Source organism: Manacus vitellinus, unplaced genomic scaffold, assembly GCF_001715985.3.
Source record: "Manacus vitellinus isolate BGI_N305 unplaced genomic scaffold, ASM171598v3 scaffold_27_pilon, whole genome shotgun sequence".
Taxonomy (NCBI): domain Eukaryota; kingdom Metazoa; phylum Chordata; class Aves; order Passeriformes; family Pipridae; genus Manacus; species Manacus vitellinus.
In genome coordinates this window covers 3616894-3635397 of record NW_021940039.1, presented here as the reverse complement: position 1 = coordinate 3635397, position 18504 = coordinate 3616894, and the positions used below count along the sequence as shown (strand labels likewise).

The 18504-nt window shown below is 45.5% G+C and overlaps 1 protein-coding gene across 1 annotated transcript; it reads right to left on the bottom strand.

The window, feature by feature from the left end:
* Positions 1-1390: 1390 nt before the first annotated feature.
* Positions 1391-17929, bottom strand: BRD3 (bromodomain containing 3). Its single transcript, XM_018074280.2, is given in 12 exon segments — positions 1391-3163; positions 3897-4025; positions 5811-6103; positions 6625-6860; positions 7199-7390; positions 7789-7917; positions 12101-12472; positions 14173-14251; positions 14253-14385; positions 15860-16007; positions 16965-17102; positions 17729-17929. Coding segments are annotated over 12 exon segments (2166 nt in total). The 3' UTR covers positions 1391-3047.
* Positions 17930-18504: the final 575 nt, after the last annotated feature.

Genomic DNA, 18504 nt, shown 5'->3' with positions numbered 1-18504 from the left:
TTGGCAGGTTGTTTTCCTTGAAAACCCCCAAGCTGGGGTGGTTTACCAGCTAAAAGAGGGATCCTCCTCCAGCCCTGCAGCCAGCCTCAGGCCAGGCCCCTTCCCATCGCTCCACACGTGGTCCCCAACCCTTTGGCCTCCAGCTTTCCACTGATTTTGGTGGAACAGACCTGCGGATCCCAGAGGAATGTCTGTGCCCTTGCCGTGCTCCAGGGGGGCTGTCCTTGCTGTCAGAGGATGGTGGGATGCTGCAGAGCCACGTCCCCAGGTGGGCAGTGATGCTGCTGAGATGCTTTTGCCTCCAGCACCGGCTCCGGTTTGTTCTCCACAAGGGAGCGACCACCACAGCCCATCAACAGCACAGCTCAGGTTAATGCACACAGGAAAAGGTTCCAAGCAGGGCAAACCAAGAGCTTGTTTATCCAAGTTGTCATGGCAGTGAATTGGTTGCAATTAGTTCAACTAAAACACGAGCTGGTTTTGATAATGCAAGTCACACACAGAAGGAGAAGCACAGATGAAACCCAACCCCGTTAAAAAGAAACCCAAGCTCTTAATGAGGTGAATATTACATTTCCTCGTGTAAATTCTGAAAATATATTACTAAGGATCTGTCTGGGGGGAAAACTTTTTAAGGGTAGGATTTTTAAAAAAAATATAGGAACTAAAATAACTCCATTGTCAATAGAAAAGAAAAATAATTAACTTCAGTAAGAATCAGAACATGTTCCTTTCAAATACTGTGGGAAACAATCTGAAAGGCTTGAGAGCCTCCTGCCCACTGTGGTCACCACCAGATTTTGAAAGGCAGATGGCCAAGGTCCAGCTAATCAAACCTTGGTTATGGGGCAGTAAGTGACTGGTGGATGCAGCTGAAAATGCAAACCATGGAATGCTAAGAACAGGCTGGCCCTGTGCTTCCCAACTTCCCAGCACAGGGACATCACCCAGATCCCACATTTGCACCACGGGGCCTCTGGCAAATCACTGAGAGACCACAGGAAGATGAATTTTAGGGCTACCCCACATTAGAGAGGCAGCTTTGGGGGCTGGTGCTGGAGAAGGAAAGGCATAACTTTCTGTTAGAACTGTGTATTTTTTCTTTAAAGAATTTACAATAAACTTCTGCCCCTCAGATTACAAATTTTATATAATTATAGAACCGGTGTTTTCCTGAAAGTTGGATTAGAAAAGGATAAAACCCCCACTGTTCTACCAAAGAAAAAAAAACACCCAGAGGGGAGGAGGAAAAAGACCATTGGAAATATCACTGAGAAAAATCAAGAAATTGTATCTGACTGTATGTCTCCAAAATCTGTACAAAACAGGAAAAAAGGGGGCTGGGGTGAAAAGAAAGAAAAAAAAAATGTAAAAATGAACACACCAAATATGACAGAGCACCAGACACATGACAGATGGGACTGTAGCACCTGTAGGTATGAAGCCCAAGGTATATAAATAAAGTTGCAGATTTTTATTTGCTTTGTTGGTGTTAATTTGTTTGTTTTTGAGATCTGGTTGGAACCTCATTAAAAGTCTGCACGTCTGCTGGCCTGCAGAGATGCAGCTTTGCTTTTGTTAGGTTTTATTACATTTTAAATGACCAATGGTATTTAATAAATAAAGTCACGGTATATACATGAAATTAGGGACACTGAAAACAGAGTGTATTGCAGCAGTGCAGGTCAAAACATTAGGCTGGACTCAAAAAAAATAGCAAGTCTTAAAAAACTGGCTCTTTTCTTCCTTTTCTCCCTCCCCTCTTTTTTCTTTTCAGCGAGGTGAAGCACTTCAGTGCCTGGAAACCTGCACCCTGCACGACAGAGAAGTAGCATTCCCTTTGTGGGAGCTCACTACTGAAACAATAAGGAGAAGGGGGGGGGGGAAAAGCAAACTCAAGCAGAAAACCCAAACCCACACAAAATCCCTCTCCACTTCCCCTGCCAGCTCAGCCTCAGCTGGAGCTCAAGTGGTGCTTTATTTTAAGCCCAGACTGAGGTGCTTGTCATGGAGAAAATCCCTAAGCTTGTGTCCAGTAACGAGCACATGACTTGTCTTGGTCACTGCAGGATCACCCCAAGGTCCAGCTGACAACTTCCAGCCAAAACCTGTTTTCAGCTCAATGAAAACTTTCATAGAGAGCATCCATTTCCTGGAAATTATCTATTTCATGTTAAAAATAACATTCCCAAGAAACTTGAGTGTCCCTCGCTCCCTTCTTCCCAATGAATCCCCAGGAAAAAATGAAACTTCTGAGTGGAAAACCAAGAAATGCAACCACTTATATTGCTCATGTGCTTAAAAGTTAAATTCATGCTTAAATACCTTCCTGAATAGGTGCCAATGCCTCTACCAAGATTAAAAAAAAAAAGCATGTTAGCAATCCACAGTACATGAGAATTTTTTTGGATTTTTTTTTGTTTGTTTTTATGTAAAAAGATGATAGCATCTGACATTTTCATCACACCGTAGACTTCGAGATTAAGAATACTAGTGCTAATAACAAATACACCAACTAGTTCAAAAGCTAACATCTTTCAGATACAGTACCATTTTACAGAGATTCCTTTAAAAAAAGATGGGTTTTTTTTTTACCTTGTGTGAGCCAGGCAGGCTTATTAAAAGAGAACATTCTGAGGAGAGGGAAGGGATGGGAGAGAAATGTACTACAAACCTTGCAGAATTTTCTATTTATCTCCTGCTAAGAGCTCAAAGTTCTTCCATTTTCAACAATTTTTTTTTCGGATAAATGTATTTTAGAGACTTTATGCAAAGGGAACTATTTGTCATAAAGTCTAATTCACACGCACACGCAAAGATCTTTGACCTATTAAAAGAGAGCACCCCCCCCAAAAAAAAAAAAAAAAAAGGAAAATACCTTTTATAACACTGAATTAAAAAATAAAATAAAAAAAGTCAGAGAAAGAGAGAGAGGGGATAAAACCTGACCACCGTGGGAGGAGAGCAGTACGTTAAGGAGGGGAAGGAACACTGCAGAGCATCGGGGAGGGGGATGTCCGTTTGTTTTGTGTCCCAGTGTCCGTAACTCATTCCGAATCGCTGCTGTCCGAGCTGGAGCCGCTGGAGCTGCTGCTCCCAGACTCGGAGGAGCTGCTGCTGCTGAGCCGGGAGGGGCCTCCAGAGGGAGTGGAGCCGGATTTCTCTGCGGGGAAGAAGGGGGCGATGTGGTTACTCGCAAGGAACTGAAATAGAGAAGGTTTGCCCACAGCCTTCATCCTCCCAGGCTTTGTTCCCAATTTTCCCTGGGCAGCTTACTTAACAGCAGCCTTTGCTTGCTGCCAGAAGCCTGTCCTGTCAGTGGATGACAGGGTTCCTCAGGCTGCAGGTGACCATGGAAGTTTGGGATCCACACAGGAGCTCTACAGGAGGGCAATGCCCCCCCACAGCCCTACAGGTTCAGGTGAGAGAGCACCTGGAGCTGTGCCTGCTTCGGTGCAACTCTGAGCACAGGAAAAACCCCCTCCTGACCTGTGCAAAGCTGGAAACAGCTTTGTTTGCACTGGAGGAACTTTTTGTAGCATCTTCCACAATTGAACTACGTGGGGCTCGGGCTTTTTTTTAATCCCACAATGGAGAAAAGTCACGTGTTAGATGCTCTGTGGTACTGGTCTGTATGCACAGGCTAATACAGAGGAGATCCTCCTCCCTCTGAAGGAGAAATTGCCTCCAAGACACCTCTCATTTACCACCCAGAGTTTCCACCTGGACAGGGACCAAAGCTGACCCCACACAGGAGCTCAGTGCCCAGCAGTAACAACTGGGGTACCTGTCACAGAGACAAACCCAAGGCTGCAAGAAGGCGGAGGTTTTGTCTCTGTGAGTCTGTCTACACAGCTTCTGGGGTTCTGTTTTTACAGTAAAACCAAGGCCATTACCTTTCTTTGCAGGTTTCTTGTTGTTGTTTAGCTGCCCACTGACGTCCTGTAACCGTTTTTCTAGTTCTTTCTTCTTTTCCTGAGCTAACTCTTCTTTTGACTTCGCTGCTTGCTTTTTTCCACCTGCAGCTGGGGAGGAGGAACACACAGTTTCTGAAGCTGCATGGATGCAGGGGAAAAGAGTGGACATCACTATTTTACAGGGCATGTAAATCTGTGTGAACACTCTACAGTGACACTGCTAAGATCAAGTGATCACACAGCAACTACACATCCCAGATAGAAGACAACATGTGAAGTTGTCCAATCACCACCATCCTCTAAACATGCATTTTTTTTAAGAGAGGTCTTCTGGAAAGTATTTTAGAAGATAGAAATATCCATGTAATGACCTTGTCATTACAGGTTACTTACCAGCCAGTTATATGGTCAATAATTACACATTTGTAATTACAGAATTGTTACATGGGTTTTCTGCCCTGTAAAATAAAGTGTCCCATTAAAGGTTGTCAGGAGAAAAGCATCTGCCAATCAAACTTCCGGTACCTCATGCAAGAATCTACTGTGGTTTATGTTGCTCTAAATATAAAACAAAACAAACAAGGGCAAATTAAAAACCAACTGAGGCAAAGGCTGGCAGACAACAGGAATGTAGCTGCACCAGGATGGAAATGGTGAGAAGTACCAGCAATACTGCAGAGGAAATATTCCTCCAAAAGAAGGAGTAATTGAATGCAGGTGTTGGCCAGGATCAGAAACACCGGGGCCAGATATTTTGCCTGATCCAGCAAGGAAATACCTACGTTTCTGTGCACTACTTTTAAGCAATGATTTATAAAGAAAGAAATCTGGAAAACACAGTCCTAAGAGGGTGCACCCCTGAACACTCATCTCAATAGTCCAGCTGGGGTCAGGCATGGCAGGCTCACAGGTTGGACACCTGAGGTTATCTGTGTTACTTTATGTTTTGGTTCCAAAATTAAGGATGCTTTTTGTTCCTAACCACTCTGGAAAATCCTATCCTGAGCTCTTCCAATAGCGAAGGATTCGGGGGAAAAACTAAATTAAAGCAGCGTATTAAAAAAAGAAAAAAGAAGGGTCAAAGTCTGCAGTTTGCTTAGGCCCATGTGAAAATCCTGTGGGGAAGAAATGGAGCTGCTCTGCAAGAGTGGGGAGTGGCTTTTGTGTCATGGCCTTAACAGCACAATTCCCTCTTAGCCAGGACCACTTCAGGTAAGTGATCCTATTGCTGTTTAGCTGGAGCTAAACCCTCAAGGGGCTGTGACAATTCACCTTGTGGAAAAGGCACAGAGACAAGTCTGTCCCTCACTGAACCACACACTCAGTGGCACACGAACACTAACCCTCTGAGCTGAGACACTGAGGGCAATCTGGTGATCAGGCCACATAGGAAGAACAGTTTTGGGCTGAATATACAACTCAGACACTTACACCCAGAATCCACATGTTGCCCAGGTAACTTTGTACAAGTTATTTATTCCCTTGGGGGTTTGGATCCCAACCATGCTTTTTATTTCCTTTCTAATTAGATGCTGAACTATTCAGGATAAGAAACTGATCCTTCCAGATGTGTACACATAACACCTAACACAATGAGACTGAAACCTTTACAGTGCCTTCCAGAGTCTGGATAAGTAATAAAGGCATCACACACGTCTTGCAGAGGAACACAATAGCTCTCCAGGTCTCTGCAGCACGACATCATGGGAAGAAAGAACAGAAAAAAAAAATAGAAAGTTTCTGTACATTTTCTTGGGAGAAAAGGATCTCTAAAAGAACCCCTGTCGTCACATACCCAACAGCTGGATAAGAGAATCTCAACACACATGCCCTGACTCCAAAGCTGAGCCCAAGAGCTGGTGGGGGGAACACGTGCCCCGGGAGGTAACTTACAAAACGGTTTCCTTTGTTTTTTCTGTAAACAAGATTTCACGTATCTCTCCAGTTCTCGTAAAGTTGTGGGCTTCAACGTTTCAAAATCTATTTCTATCTCATCGGGATTGGAGTCTCTGAGGGAAGGTTCCCGGGACTGGATGATGTGCACCACCCTGCCGAGCTTCTCCCCGGGCAGGCGGTTGATGTCCAGGCTGAGCTGTCGTTTCTCATCATAGGTCATGGGCAGACCTTCCTCCTCCTCATCCGAGTCATAGGTTGCAGATGCCTGTTTGCCTCCTTTCTTGGGCTGCCTGGGGAGGTTGTCAAGCATGAAAATATCCATGGGTACATAGAAGCAATGAATCCTTTCTTTTTTTCTAACTCCCTTGTAACAAACATCCCAATGCCCTTGGCTTTGAACCTCTTGTCAGACGGCTTGAACAGCACCACAACTGCTGAAAAAGTTCAGCCATCTGAGATCAGCTGTTTTATTCCTATTATATTTTAGCCCTGTGAAGCGTGGCAACAAGCCCCAGTGGCAGCAGGGGGGCAGCAATGAAGTGGCACGTTCCTGGTGGCCGCACAAAAGGCAAAACCCAAAACCTTATCTGAGAGCGATCAGGCAGGGATTCTAAGGGTTGGACAGTGAAAACATAATAGTTCCACTGCCAGCTCTAACTTAAAGACTCCCTGGAGTTGTCTGGGAATGGGGACACTATTCAACAGCAAATTAACTGCTCTGACAACTGAGCTTCCCCAGGAATTAATTAAGAACAGGGCTGGAAGCTCTTGGCTCTCCCCTCGAGGCACCTTGCAGAAGGCAGGCTCTCACCTGTTTGCTGTGGTTGTGCTGTTTGCTTTCTTAGCTGGGGCTTTCTTCTGTTGGGTTTGTTTTGGTGGCTGAGCCACCTTGGGTTTCTTCTCCTCCTCGGTTTTTACTTTGTGCTTTTCTTTTTCCTTCTCTTTATCTTTCTTTTTCTTCTCTTTTTCCTTCTTCTCTTTTTTTTTCTTTGGTTTGTTCACTGGCGCTTGTGACAGTGCAGCCAACTGCTCGTGGACAGCCTTCAGCTGGGGGAGAACAGGGAAAAACTGATCAGCCTTCAAGGCAGGATAGTTGATGCCTCCACTACCCTTCTTCTACATCCCAAGGTGTAAGTATATCCCAAAGTCAGTGACATACTCTGGGATCCCAGAAGGGAGCACAGAGCATCAGCACTGAGACAAAACTACCATTACATCAAACACTCGCTTATTGCGCAGCTGAGTGTTTTCCCCCTTTAGTTGGGAGAAGGGGAGAGTGTTTTCCTGCATCCCAGCCTAGATGGGATTTTTAAGAACAAAATCAACCCCTTCCTCCTGCTGTGCCCTTTCTGCTGCACTGACACACAGCTGAGCTGTTGCAGTACCTGCTCCTGGAGCTCCGCCAGCCGAGTCGCTCGCTCTTCCTCCGAGTCGGAGCTGTCGGAGTCAGAGGAGCTCTCCTCGCTGCTGTGACTGCTCTCTGTGCTTTTGCTCACCACTGGTGCTGTTGGTGGAGGTGGAGGGGGGGCCTCTGCAGGCTCGTCAGGCATTTTTGCAAACCTCATCTCAAAGACATCCTACAGAAAGGAGGAAAACTGGTGACTAAAGGAGCCTCGGCCACAAACAGCTCGCTCGGGCCTTTTAAACACATCAGGGTCTTATTGCACTACACAAGGTCCTGTATAAGTAAATAATAATATACAGAAGATGTATGGCCATCTGTAAGGTCAAGAAAATTCTCCCATTACTTTGGCAGTAAGGATTATAATTTTTTAGGAGTGGAACGTGGCATTAGGCCACGTCATGGCGAAGAGCACAACTCTGCAGGAGAGCACAAGGCTCTTTCCAAGGGCTGGAGAAATCACCGGCTCTCCTTGGCTGGTGCCAAGAGCAGATCCACACCTGGACCTCTGAACTGACACCTTGTAGCTGAACTAAAGGTAACTCTGCAAGACACATTTGCCAACACCTTTACCTGGAGCTTCCTGGCCATGGCTACCACTTCGTGGTCTGGAGGATTGTACTTGTAACAATTAGAGAACATTAACCGAATATCTGCTGCGAAACCTTGTGCATCCTGGTATTCCCGACTGTCCATTTTCTTCTGCAAACAAACAAGCCAAAGGGAAAAAGGGGAGAAAAAAAGCCATGAGCAAAAGGCATTTGTAGCAACTGCAGGGAGGACAACGTGCATCTTGGAGACAGAGCAGCCTGAAAAGTCCCATTTGTCTAAGAGAAGGGTAGTTTGATTTGGGTTATTGGTTCCTAAATAACACTGAGTTTCTGCTTTATAAAACAAGCAAACAAACACCAGGCAACCAAAAGAAGTTGATAATGCTCCGTAACAGTTTAAACACTAAGATTCTAAATTTGGGTTGTTTTCTAAGTAGTAAAATATAAATCTGTCCACATTCTAATAGGAAACATTTAGAAAAAGGGTTTGCTGGAACTAATACAAAGATAATGGATGTAAAGGGCAAGAGTCAATGAGCAAGTTACAATTACAGGAGTACCTTCAGTGTGTATTTCTGTGTGCTGCTTGGGTATATTTGCCCTGTAAATCTGAAAGGGCAGAAAAGATGATGAAAATCTGGCTCTGACTTCCTGCTAACACAGGCAGGAAGATTGCTTGGCAATTCCTACAGCAAAATAGGTATTTACAGTTAAACTACACCACCTATTTCTGATTTAAAAGCCCAATTGATACAGAATTCCCCCTTTACGAACCTGTTCATAATGTTACTTCCTAGTGTAGTGAGAAAAAGTATCAGGAGCTAAATATTTGCACCTTGTTCCTTTCTCTTATTTCTCAGCTCTCATTTCTGTCCATTTCTCTTGCTGTTTGGGACTGAATGACGTGGGTTTAGAGAACAGTTTATAGCATTCCTAGCACTTAATTGATTTTATGCATATATTACTACTATGTATAAAACCTTAGCTCCAATTACTCCTGCTGAAAGGAAAGAGAAACTAACACTAGATTTCATTTGCATTTAAAAGACCTGGGTTTAAAGAAATTCTCTATTTGCCAAGTGCATACAAGCCTCCCTTTTGTATATCCTGTGCACCTGTATCCCCAGTGAAGGGAAGGGGCTGACTGGCAGACAGGGTGCAGACAGACATTCCCCATCCCAGCAGAAATCTGGGATGTTCAGGGTCTGTCATCCACCCCAAACACAAGCAAAATCACCATTTGTCCAATGAAAGCTACAGAAATTTCACATCTACATGAGAGACCTTGTAACTATCTGGAAACACTGCAATGGCTCCCAGAACTGTTTCTGCTGGGAACAGGGCAGAATTTCACCTCCAGGGATGCAGATTCAGAGGGACCTGCTCCAGGGTGGTGACACTCCTGCAGCCTTGCTCCCTGCTGTGCTGCCCCTGCCAGACATCTGTCAAACTTTTGTCAGGAGAACTCATTCTCTTGGTGAATAAACCAGGAGACAGCCTGGGAGCCACAGCACAAAGGCAGAAAGGGAAATAGGTTTGTGGTGCTCCCGCCTGAAAAGCGTCTCGGGCCAATTCCAAAGCAAAACATATGCTCAGGCAAAAGGGCTTGTTTATTTTAAAATACATCTTACTGTAAGAAAGGCCTTTTTATATTTGTTTGGCATATTCAGTGCCTGATTACTGCCTATGAAATACATTCCAGCGTCCGAGGCTCTGCTTTTCATCCAAACTCAACACTTTTCTAGCCCAACACTTTTAATCTGTGGATTTTTGTTTTGTTTTCTTGTAAAGAATAATTATCTTAACAAAAGTAATAAAGGCACTTTAAATTGGTGGGTGGAATATCTGTGGTTACAAATACACTTTGAGATATCCAGCTGCTTAAAAAAAAAAGTGATTACATTTACAATTGCAAATCAGGAGCCACAGACAAGCAGGACTGGTAGAGGTACAGGCAGGCCAGCTCAGCCATTCTCTGTCCCACACGATGTCTACCCACAGCAATCTCATTTTTCCTCAACAATCAATTGTTCAATACTTGTTAATGTTCATAAACTTTTTTTCAATGTTTATTTACTTCCTAATGTCTTATGTGTCTCTTGCTCTAAGGTAAGCCTTGTCCTGCCCAGAGTGTGCAAAGAATGTCTCCTCACTTTCAAGACCCTGAACTTGTCTGTTCTGAAACTACAGCAACTCACTGCAGGAAAATTAACCCATGAGCACAGTTAGGTCCCTGGAGGTAGTGCTTTACTACAAGTAGAAATCCTCTTGCACAGCAAGGACTGTTGCTTGTTCACCACTGAGTAAACCAAAGGCAGAGACATCCACATTGCTGCTGCTGTGACCCAGCAGCAGGTCACTACTTCAAGCAGTTCTGCTCTTTCCCTCTCTGTGATGGCCATCAAAGAATTGAGGTGGAGATGAGCTCATGGATCCCGTCCCTTCAGCTGTTCTCACTCTGTCCTAGCTCCAGCACAGCATTCCAGCACATCCCTCTGCTCCTGGCTGCAACAAGCTCAGCTACAGCCTCTCCATCTCACCTGCCACCGGCACAGTCACGACAGCCAAGCTGCCTCCTCCACCACACACAGAGAAAACAGCCTCCAAACCCTCCTGAATTCACCTCTGCTGCGTGCACAGCCTGGGAAAAAAGTGCTCCTGGACATGAAGGATATTCTCTGAGGAAAACCAAACCTCACATGACCAGAGAACCGAAGTGAAAAGACATATTATAGCTGCAGCAATGCTTGTGTTTTAGTTTCTCACATAATTCCTTCCAGATTAGTTTGAAGGCCGTTAGTTGTGCTGCTTTATCACAGCCATTGTCACTTGTGCAGAATTAAATCTAAAACCTTTCAGAACCACGAAGAAAGTCCCTGACACTGGAAAATTACACTGCCTGTAAATAGCAGCTTTCTGTTCCACACAGTTAACATATTATGGACTGCATCTCAGAGAAGTCACACTGTGATCTACAGGCCAAGAGCAATGATAATAAAACACTCCATAAAAAAACAATACCAGACAGCACTTCAAACAAGTTTATTAAGAGAAATACTACCATGTGAAAAGACAAACCCAGAGTCTTTAGGCATAAAAGACTCCACTGGGTCTGTCATTAACCTGTCTCCAGCTTTCTGCCCTACACTAGTCAGGCACAGAGGGAGACTATCACCTGCACTTACAGATAAAGGACAGAGTTGCACTATTTTAAAAGAATGAAGTCAGGACTATGAAGAGATTTAAGTGTGAAGAAGTCACCAAGAAATCACAGTTTTGCACCTACATTTTGCATAATACAGCACAGAAGTCACCTAGGAAGTAGCAGCCTTGAGAGAGTCAGGATTTCACTCTCTTCATCTCTAATCTTACTGCATTCACCTGGGACTCGATCTACCAGGCTGCAGATATCTCTGGAGACCCACAGCATCCCTAGGAAGTCAAGCTGTAGTAAGAACCCCTGCAGCATCATGGCTGAATGGCAGGGCACATCTGAGCACGACACACTGGTTCCAGATACTACCTAGGATTTACCAAGGAACACAAAAGGAATCATGAACACAGTTGCTCTCCTGTTACCTGGGCACTTAAGACAATCCCAGGCATTGTCTCACTGGCAGCAAAACCCTTCTGTGAAAGCCAGCAGAAACACTTTAACCTCCTGCACACGGAAGTCTCATCTCCACCAACACAGATTCCAATGGCTGGCTCACAAGCAGAAGATGGGAACTAGAAAGATATGGCTTTGCTACATGAATATGCAGAAGGGATTCAGAAAATCTCCCAGTCTACTGGGAAGAATACTTTGAATATAGAACCATACTAAGCTAAACTCTTAAATAGCCATGAACCCTGCAACCCTCATGTTATTCCTCCCCGAGTACCAGATCATCACACCCTGGCTGGAATTGCTCAGTGTAAGCCTATCTGGACCACACATCATGCCAACAAGTAGGTAGGCAACAGTTTCTGGAAATGGGATACTATCAATTGAATCCTATGAAATATAGCACCTCTTCTTCTCAGAGTGCAACACAATCCCAAGGACACCAGTTAAATGGCTGGACTATCCACAAAGAGGAGAAGATGCCATCTTACTTTGTTTTGCATACATCATCTGCTTTGCAAGGCAGAAACAAAAAGCTGCCCCAGGTTATGGGGAAACAAAAAAAAAAAAAGGAGAAGGGAAGGAAACAAAATATAAAAATATCCAGCTGATATCCAAACAAGTTCAGTTTCCACCCTCGTCCCTTCCCCCTCCCCCAGAAGGAGCCAGTCCTCTGCAACCAGAGGGCTGTGACACCCTGCAAAAGAGGTGGCAAATGAGGACGTACTTTCACAGTACTGAGATCCATGGGGTGTTTGATAATATCATGATAGTCATGTAATTCCAAGGCCTCTGCATCAACGGGCTTGTAAAAGGGCCACGCATAGGCTGCGTGTTTCTTGGAGAGCATCTCCTTGAGGATGCTGTCACAGTACTTGAGGTGCTCAGAGAGTTTGCCCTTCTTCCCTGCGTGCTGGGGGACCTCTCCGTCTTCCAGGTCTTTCTTTGGTGGTTTGATGGGCCGGCCGCCGCTCTCCCGCCGCGCGATGATTTTGGCCTGTTTGGGGTCCGAGAGGGGCGTGGGGGACTCGCTCCGGCTGGCAGTGATGGCAGAGGTGGTGGGGGTGGTCGTGTCCGCTTTCCGCTTCACTCCCTTTTTCTGAAACAGCAGATGGACAGGCTCTGTGAGCCCTCAGGCCAGCAGGAAACCCCAGCACAGCCCTGCCTTATTTTTTTGCCTGTCCTCTCACAGAAAACACGGTTATTTCACTGGGGTAAACGGGACTCGTGAGCAGAGGCTTCAACACACAATCCATGACCACAACATGATGTATCGCTGCACATCACCTGAGCCACGGTAACCAACCATTTGCACGTCTCCAACCCAACCCCAGCCACGATGCAAAACGTGTTAGCTCTAAGTATTTCACTGAGACTTAAGCCAAGGACTCTTACCTCATGTTTGCCAAGGGAAAGGAGCGCGCCCGGTCGATTACTGCAGCTCAGCTGATGCATCGGGACTTAGCAAGTGTCAGTAACTTAACCACATGTCTGAGTCCCCAGTGGCAGGATCAGGCTATAAGTTCTGAACCAAAGCATATTAATCACCAAAGACCCACAAGCCCTCACTCCCCTGTATTTAGTGGGTGTGCTAAGGTAGATTTCGCCTTAAGCAAATAAACCCTCGCACATAAATTCAAGCTGTGACTGTCCAGTCAGCTCTCTTGTGCTCCTACGAAGGATTTATTTCTCTGGAGAGGGAGAAAGGGAGGAAAAAGTTCCTTAGAGAAATCTAAGGGAAATCTTAAGTAAATCCCAAGCAGAATTAATTTTGCAGCGTGTATTTGGCAAACTCACTTCTGGTTTCATCCTGGAGTTTTAAAATTAAATTGATTCTCAGAAGCAAGTTATTTGGACAGAAACTGAAGGATGAGACAGGTTGCTGAGGAGGATAGCTCAGCTGCAAGATCTGACTTCTCTAGTAATTCTCTGATTTCTCTAGTAATTCTCTGATTTCTCTAGTAATTCCCAAAATTTCTCTAGTAATTCCCAAAATTTCTCTAGTAATTCCCAAAATATAGGGTTAAATAAAAAAAAAGAAGGAAAAAAAAAAAAGTGGTTTTTCTGGTCCAAGTGACCTCACCAGTACTGTTGCAGTTCCTTCCCCGGTTTAGAAAAAACCCCACCAGCTTTCTCTGAGCTATGCTTTCATCATTTTTAAAGCAATACACAGTTTGCTAAGAAATTTCCAATTATCTAGAGCAACATTTTCGTTTACCCATAAATTAACATAATAAATAGCAAAACACCAATGACAACTCCCAAAAGATTACTCAGTAGGGAAGACAGAACTAATGCACCCAAAACCTGCAGGCAACATCACTCTCCTCCAGCTGGAGTGACAGGCTTGTCTTGAACTGGTTTAAAGCAGAGAGGAACATTCCTAGTGCTGGAGCCCAAAAACCTTAAAGGAACAGTCCCAGTAAAACCAGGGGCTCAGTTACAGTGGGAAGAGATGCTTTGGTGAAAAATGGGAGGAACCTCCAACAGCCTTCTGGTTCCTGGAGCACCAGCACTGGGGAAGGCCATGGTCAAAGGAGAGCCTGGAACTGAGTTGGAGCAATCACAGTTGGCATCACCTCGACTGGGGTGTGTGGTAAAACTGCCAAAACTCTTCTGAACCCCCTAAAACTCAACAGTGACCACTTGTCTGAGCTCACCCCAAAGGGACAACAGTGTCCAGAGAGGCAGAGGCACCCGTGAAGAGGAGGAACGCGCAGAGGCAGCAGCGAGGGGACGAAACCCAAGCGCTGCCCAGAAACGTCGCCTTGTGAAGCAGAGGAAGAGCTCTCCATTTACCTTGACCACCGGTGGCGTGGGAGGCACCACGGGCATGATTGGAGCGGCAGGAGGAGGGGGGGCGGCGGTAGGGGGCAGTGACGGGCGGGACATTGGAGGTGATGGTTGGCACGGGGGTGGCAGCAATGACGGGCGTCTGAGACACGGCTGGAGGGACGTTCTGGAACGGCGCCGGCGGGGACACGGAAGACACGGCCACGGCTTGCTGAGCTCCTTCAGAGGATAAAGAGAAATCTCACCGCAGCGAACTGGTGGTTGCAGGTGCTGACAGGGCAACTGGGTACACAGTGAAACACGGTGGGACTCTTGGGGATGTCCTGTGCAGGGCTAAGAGCTGGGCTCAATGACCCTTGTGGGCCCCTTCCAGCTCAGCATATTCTGTGTGGTGCCACTGGACTGTGCACTCATGGGCTTGGCAAAGGGCTCAGGGCACAAAGGACACTGATTTGCACAGTGCTGTTACCCAGGGCACAACAGAAATGAGAAATCTCTGACCTAAGTCCTCGCACCACAAGCCACATGCAAGCAAAATACTTCCAGCTTTGCACATGGGGTGTGTGTTGCTCTGGGACAGTCCTCACTCCTCTCAGGCCCTCACAGCTACAGTGAATTCATCAAACAGCAGGAGCTCAAGAAGGTGGAGCAGAGGGAGGTGGTTCATGCTATGCAAATAGTAGCAACCACTCCCCTAAGCCACCTAAACACCCAAGAGTCCAAAGCACTTCAGATTTGCCACAAGTACACATGGTGTGATTCCTGGGATTGCCCTGGGCAGGGACAGGAGCTGGACTCAATGATCCTTGTGAGTCCCTTAAAACTCAGGATATTCCACGATTCTGTGATTCTAAGAAGAGCTTAAGTCTTCTGATAGCCTGAATGTCTCTGAAGCTATACCTGGACTGTTAAAGAACTGCTTGCTAGTGTAATGTTAAAGGGGACAAACCTAGTAACTAATAACCAAAGAAGCAAACCTTTTCTACGTTTTAGAGCAGCTTTTATCAAGGGATGTTGAAAAGACACATCATCACAAATTTCTCTGAGCTTGGATAAAGTTATAGCTCCATTTAGGACCTGGGATGTGGGAAAACAGAGGAACAGTTGACTTTCCCAGAGAGACAATCAGACCTTGTTTAGAGAAAGAAAAAATTGCAACACAAGCTCCTTTATGAACAGTTTTACCATGCTTAGACATTTTAGTCCGAAATCCATTTAAAATCAACTCTAGGTAAGCTGAACTAAACTTAGTTTCCACTGACATGTAATGGTCTGCACAGCCCTCTGCAATGGCTTAATAAATCTCTTCTGTTGATCAAACTTAAATTCTAGGATATTGCAACTGTGTGTGCAAAAAAAAAACCACATTATACAGGGTTTAGGGGAGTGGCAAGATTTGAGTCCAAGTCTTTGCTGTGTCAGATTTCTGCCAAGAACCAGGGTGAGTTGTAAAAACTCAAATCTGTACAGGCCTTCTGTGCCATGGTCTGGCACTGGCAGCAGACTGGCACATCTGACTACCTTGTCTTTCCTTGCCTTGATTTCTTTTTTGCACACAGGAAGCAACAGCAGTGTCCTCCCTCACTGAAGTGCGTGGATGGGCAAGTCACAGGTGGCAAGTCAAGCAGCTTGGAAGGTGGGCCAGGTCTCAGCAACAGCTCCTGACACCTCCTGTCCCTGGGTGGGTCAATACCTGCACTCTGGGTGCCCGCTGACGGCTTGCGACCTTTGCCTTTAGGAATTGGGGGTAGTAACTCCACTTCCTCCTGAGGCATCTGGGCAACCTTCTGCAGAAATATCTTCTCCAGGGCTTGGGCCATGAGGACAATGTCGTCTGTGGGCTGCAGAAAGAAGAAGAGTCCATGCTGTATCATATTTGAAGCAGAGAGATTCAAGATCAGGCTTTGAAAACCCTGATGACACTGCTCTTCAAATAAATTATGGTATTCAAACTCCAAAAACAAACAGATTAGCTCTTCCCCCTCCTTGCATGCCTTTTTTCGTCCCTCCTGCTCTTCTATTCTGCTCTAGCATGCAATAATTACAGCCCCTAAGTACACTGCATCCAGAGAGTTATCAGGACTTCCAGTAGGAGCCTGATAACCAGCATCCTGTGCAACAGCATGGAAGCAGCAAACTGGAACAGATGAGCTGTCCTCCCCTGCTTGCCAGCAGGTCCAAAGGAAGAGTCTAAACACATATTCTGTGGCTCAAACTAATTAATTTGTTTATTTCAGCTGTTCTCCAGTCTGGGTCAATGATGACAAACAACTAGAAAACATAATACAAAGAATAGAGGCCTTTAACAACCTAACAAAACAGCAAACAAGCCAAACCCAAAAATAATAATAATAAGCATTCTAAATGTGTGTAAGTATGAACATATTTATGGAGACAGAGTCAAAGAACAGAGTTATGTTTCCTGAACTGTTCTCTGCTGCAGACACTATTTACTGCCAGTCAGTGTAGCACAGCACTAAAGCATCACAAAACACCTGCAGAGCACTGCATGAACTGCAGCTCACCTCAAAGAATTCTTAACTGAAAATAAAAGGAGCAAAAACTCGCTACATGACCCCAGATCAGAAATCTACCTATAATTGAAAGGCATATTTGCCATTTTAACTAGTCTGGGGGAAGAAAGGCGAAGCACAAAGACAGCTTTGTGCATTTCAAGTAATGTGGTTGCAATTAGTGGCACTTCAAACCCTTGCAAGGAGGGCCCGGAGCCGGCCCTGCTCAAAACCTGCAGAGTAACAGTGGTAGCTGGGTCTGTCTGGGCTCTTTAGGCTCTTTACCTTGTTATAAATGTAACAGTTTGTAAACATGGTGTTGAAATCCTGCATACATTCACTGGCACTCCAGTAGTAGTTGTGTTCCAGGCGCTTCTTGATCGTCCCCATGTCCATGGGGTTTTTTATTATTTTGTGATAATCCTGTTGGAGAAACAGGGAAGATGTTACATCTCCTGATACAGAGGGTTGATCACATCTTCCTCCAATACCTGCTTTCTCCTCACTCCCCCTCTCAAAAAACACACCCTAATTTTTGTGGAAATTGTAAATGTAAATATATATATAGCAATTTATTTTTTAATTTCTATTGTTTTAGTCTATCATTATTACAAACTTGACTACAAAGCACCTGAGCTCCTTCCACAACCACCAGTCTGGGAATCAGCACTTTAAACTTTCTAAAAGGTTGCCCCTGCCACTTACAGAAGTTTATCAGTGCCAGCCCTGGCTAAAACTGTGCTAAAAGTTTCAGTCTCTCTTTTAAGAGCATTTTGGCCTTTAAAAGGCTTCCACCAGTTTAAAAGGCTTAACCCAGTTTCTCCCTGGGCTGGTCCCAAGCATCTGCAGAGGCTGTGATTAGCCTGGAGGGGCACAGGGGCTATGAACTGTCATTTTCTCATCATGGCACCAAGGCCACATTCTGAGCCCAACCCTCCACTGCGATGTCAGGCACCAATATTTCCACGCCAGGGCAATCAGAAAACCGACCTCACCAACACAAAGCTTTCCAGGAACACAACACCGAGCAGAAGGCGACAGAAACCTACCGGCAAATTCAATTTAATTGCATCAACAGGCTGGTAGAAAGGCCAGGCAAACTGATGCTTCCACAAGGTCTTCACCACAACATTTTGCATATATTGCAGTTGGTTGGTCTTCCGGCCAGGCTTATTAGGATTAGTCACCTCCGGAGGCGGCGGGTTCACAGGGCCCTGAGGAGCCTGGATTGCTGATGTGACTGTCGACATCTTCCCGCTCGGGCTCTCACTCGCTGTTACGGCAGCAGCAACGGGGGGATTTTCTTTCTTCCTTTATGCTCCCTGAACGGGACTGACATCCCATTTCCAGGGTCCAACCATACAACCTAGAGCAAACTAGAGGAAGAGGGCAATGTGTAAATGCAGACACTTGAAGTAGGCACCTTAGAGACAATTCTGCTGTTAAGAGTGTTTGAACTCGGGCTCTTCACCCCGGCGGATTCATTCCCTGTGACACAGTTTATCTTGATGATGGGCACAGGTCAAGACCCCAGAGACAGCAGAACAGCAATTCCCAAATTCAAAGCCTGCAGAGAGACAGAAAGCTTCATGGGACTAGTCCTTGCTTTATCTGGCTCAGAGAGCATTTTCATGTCAAGAAAACACTTGGGGCAACCTAAGGATGCAGTTAGGGAGTACAGTTAGGATGTAATGCAGACTCCCATGAATGCACTGATCCAAGATACTAAATCCATAGCTTCCAGCTCCGTGTAAACTGAACTGCATTGTCTCTAGACCCACGCTGCCTGGCACTGAGTCAGCTTACAAGTCTCTACTCTGGTGCA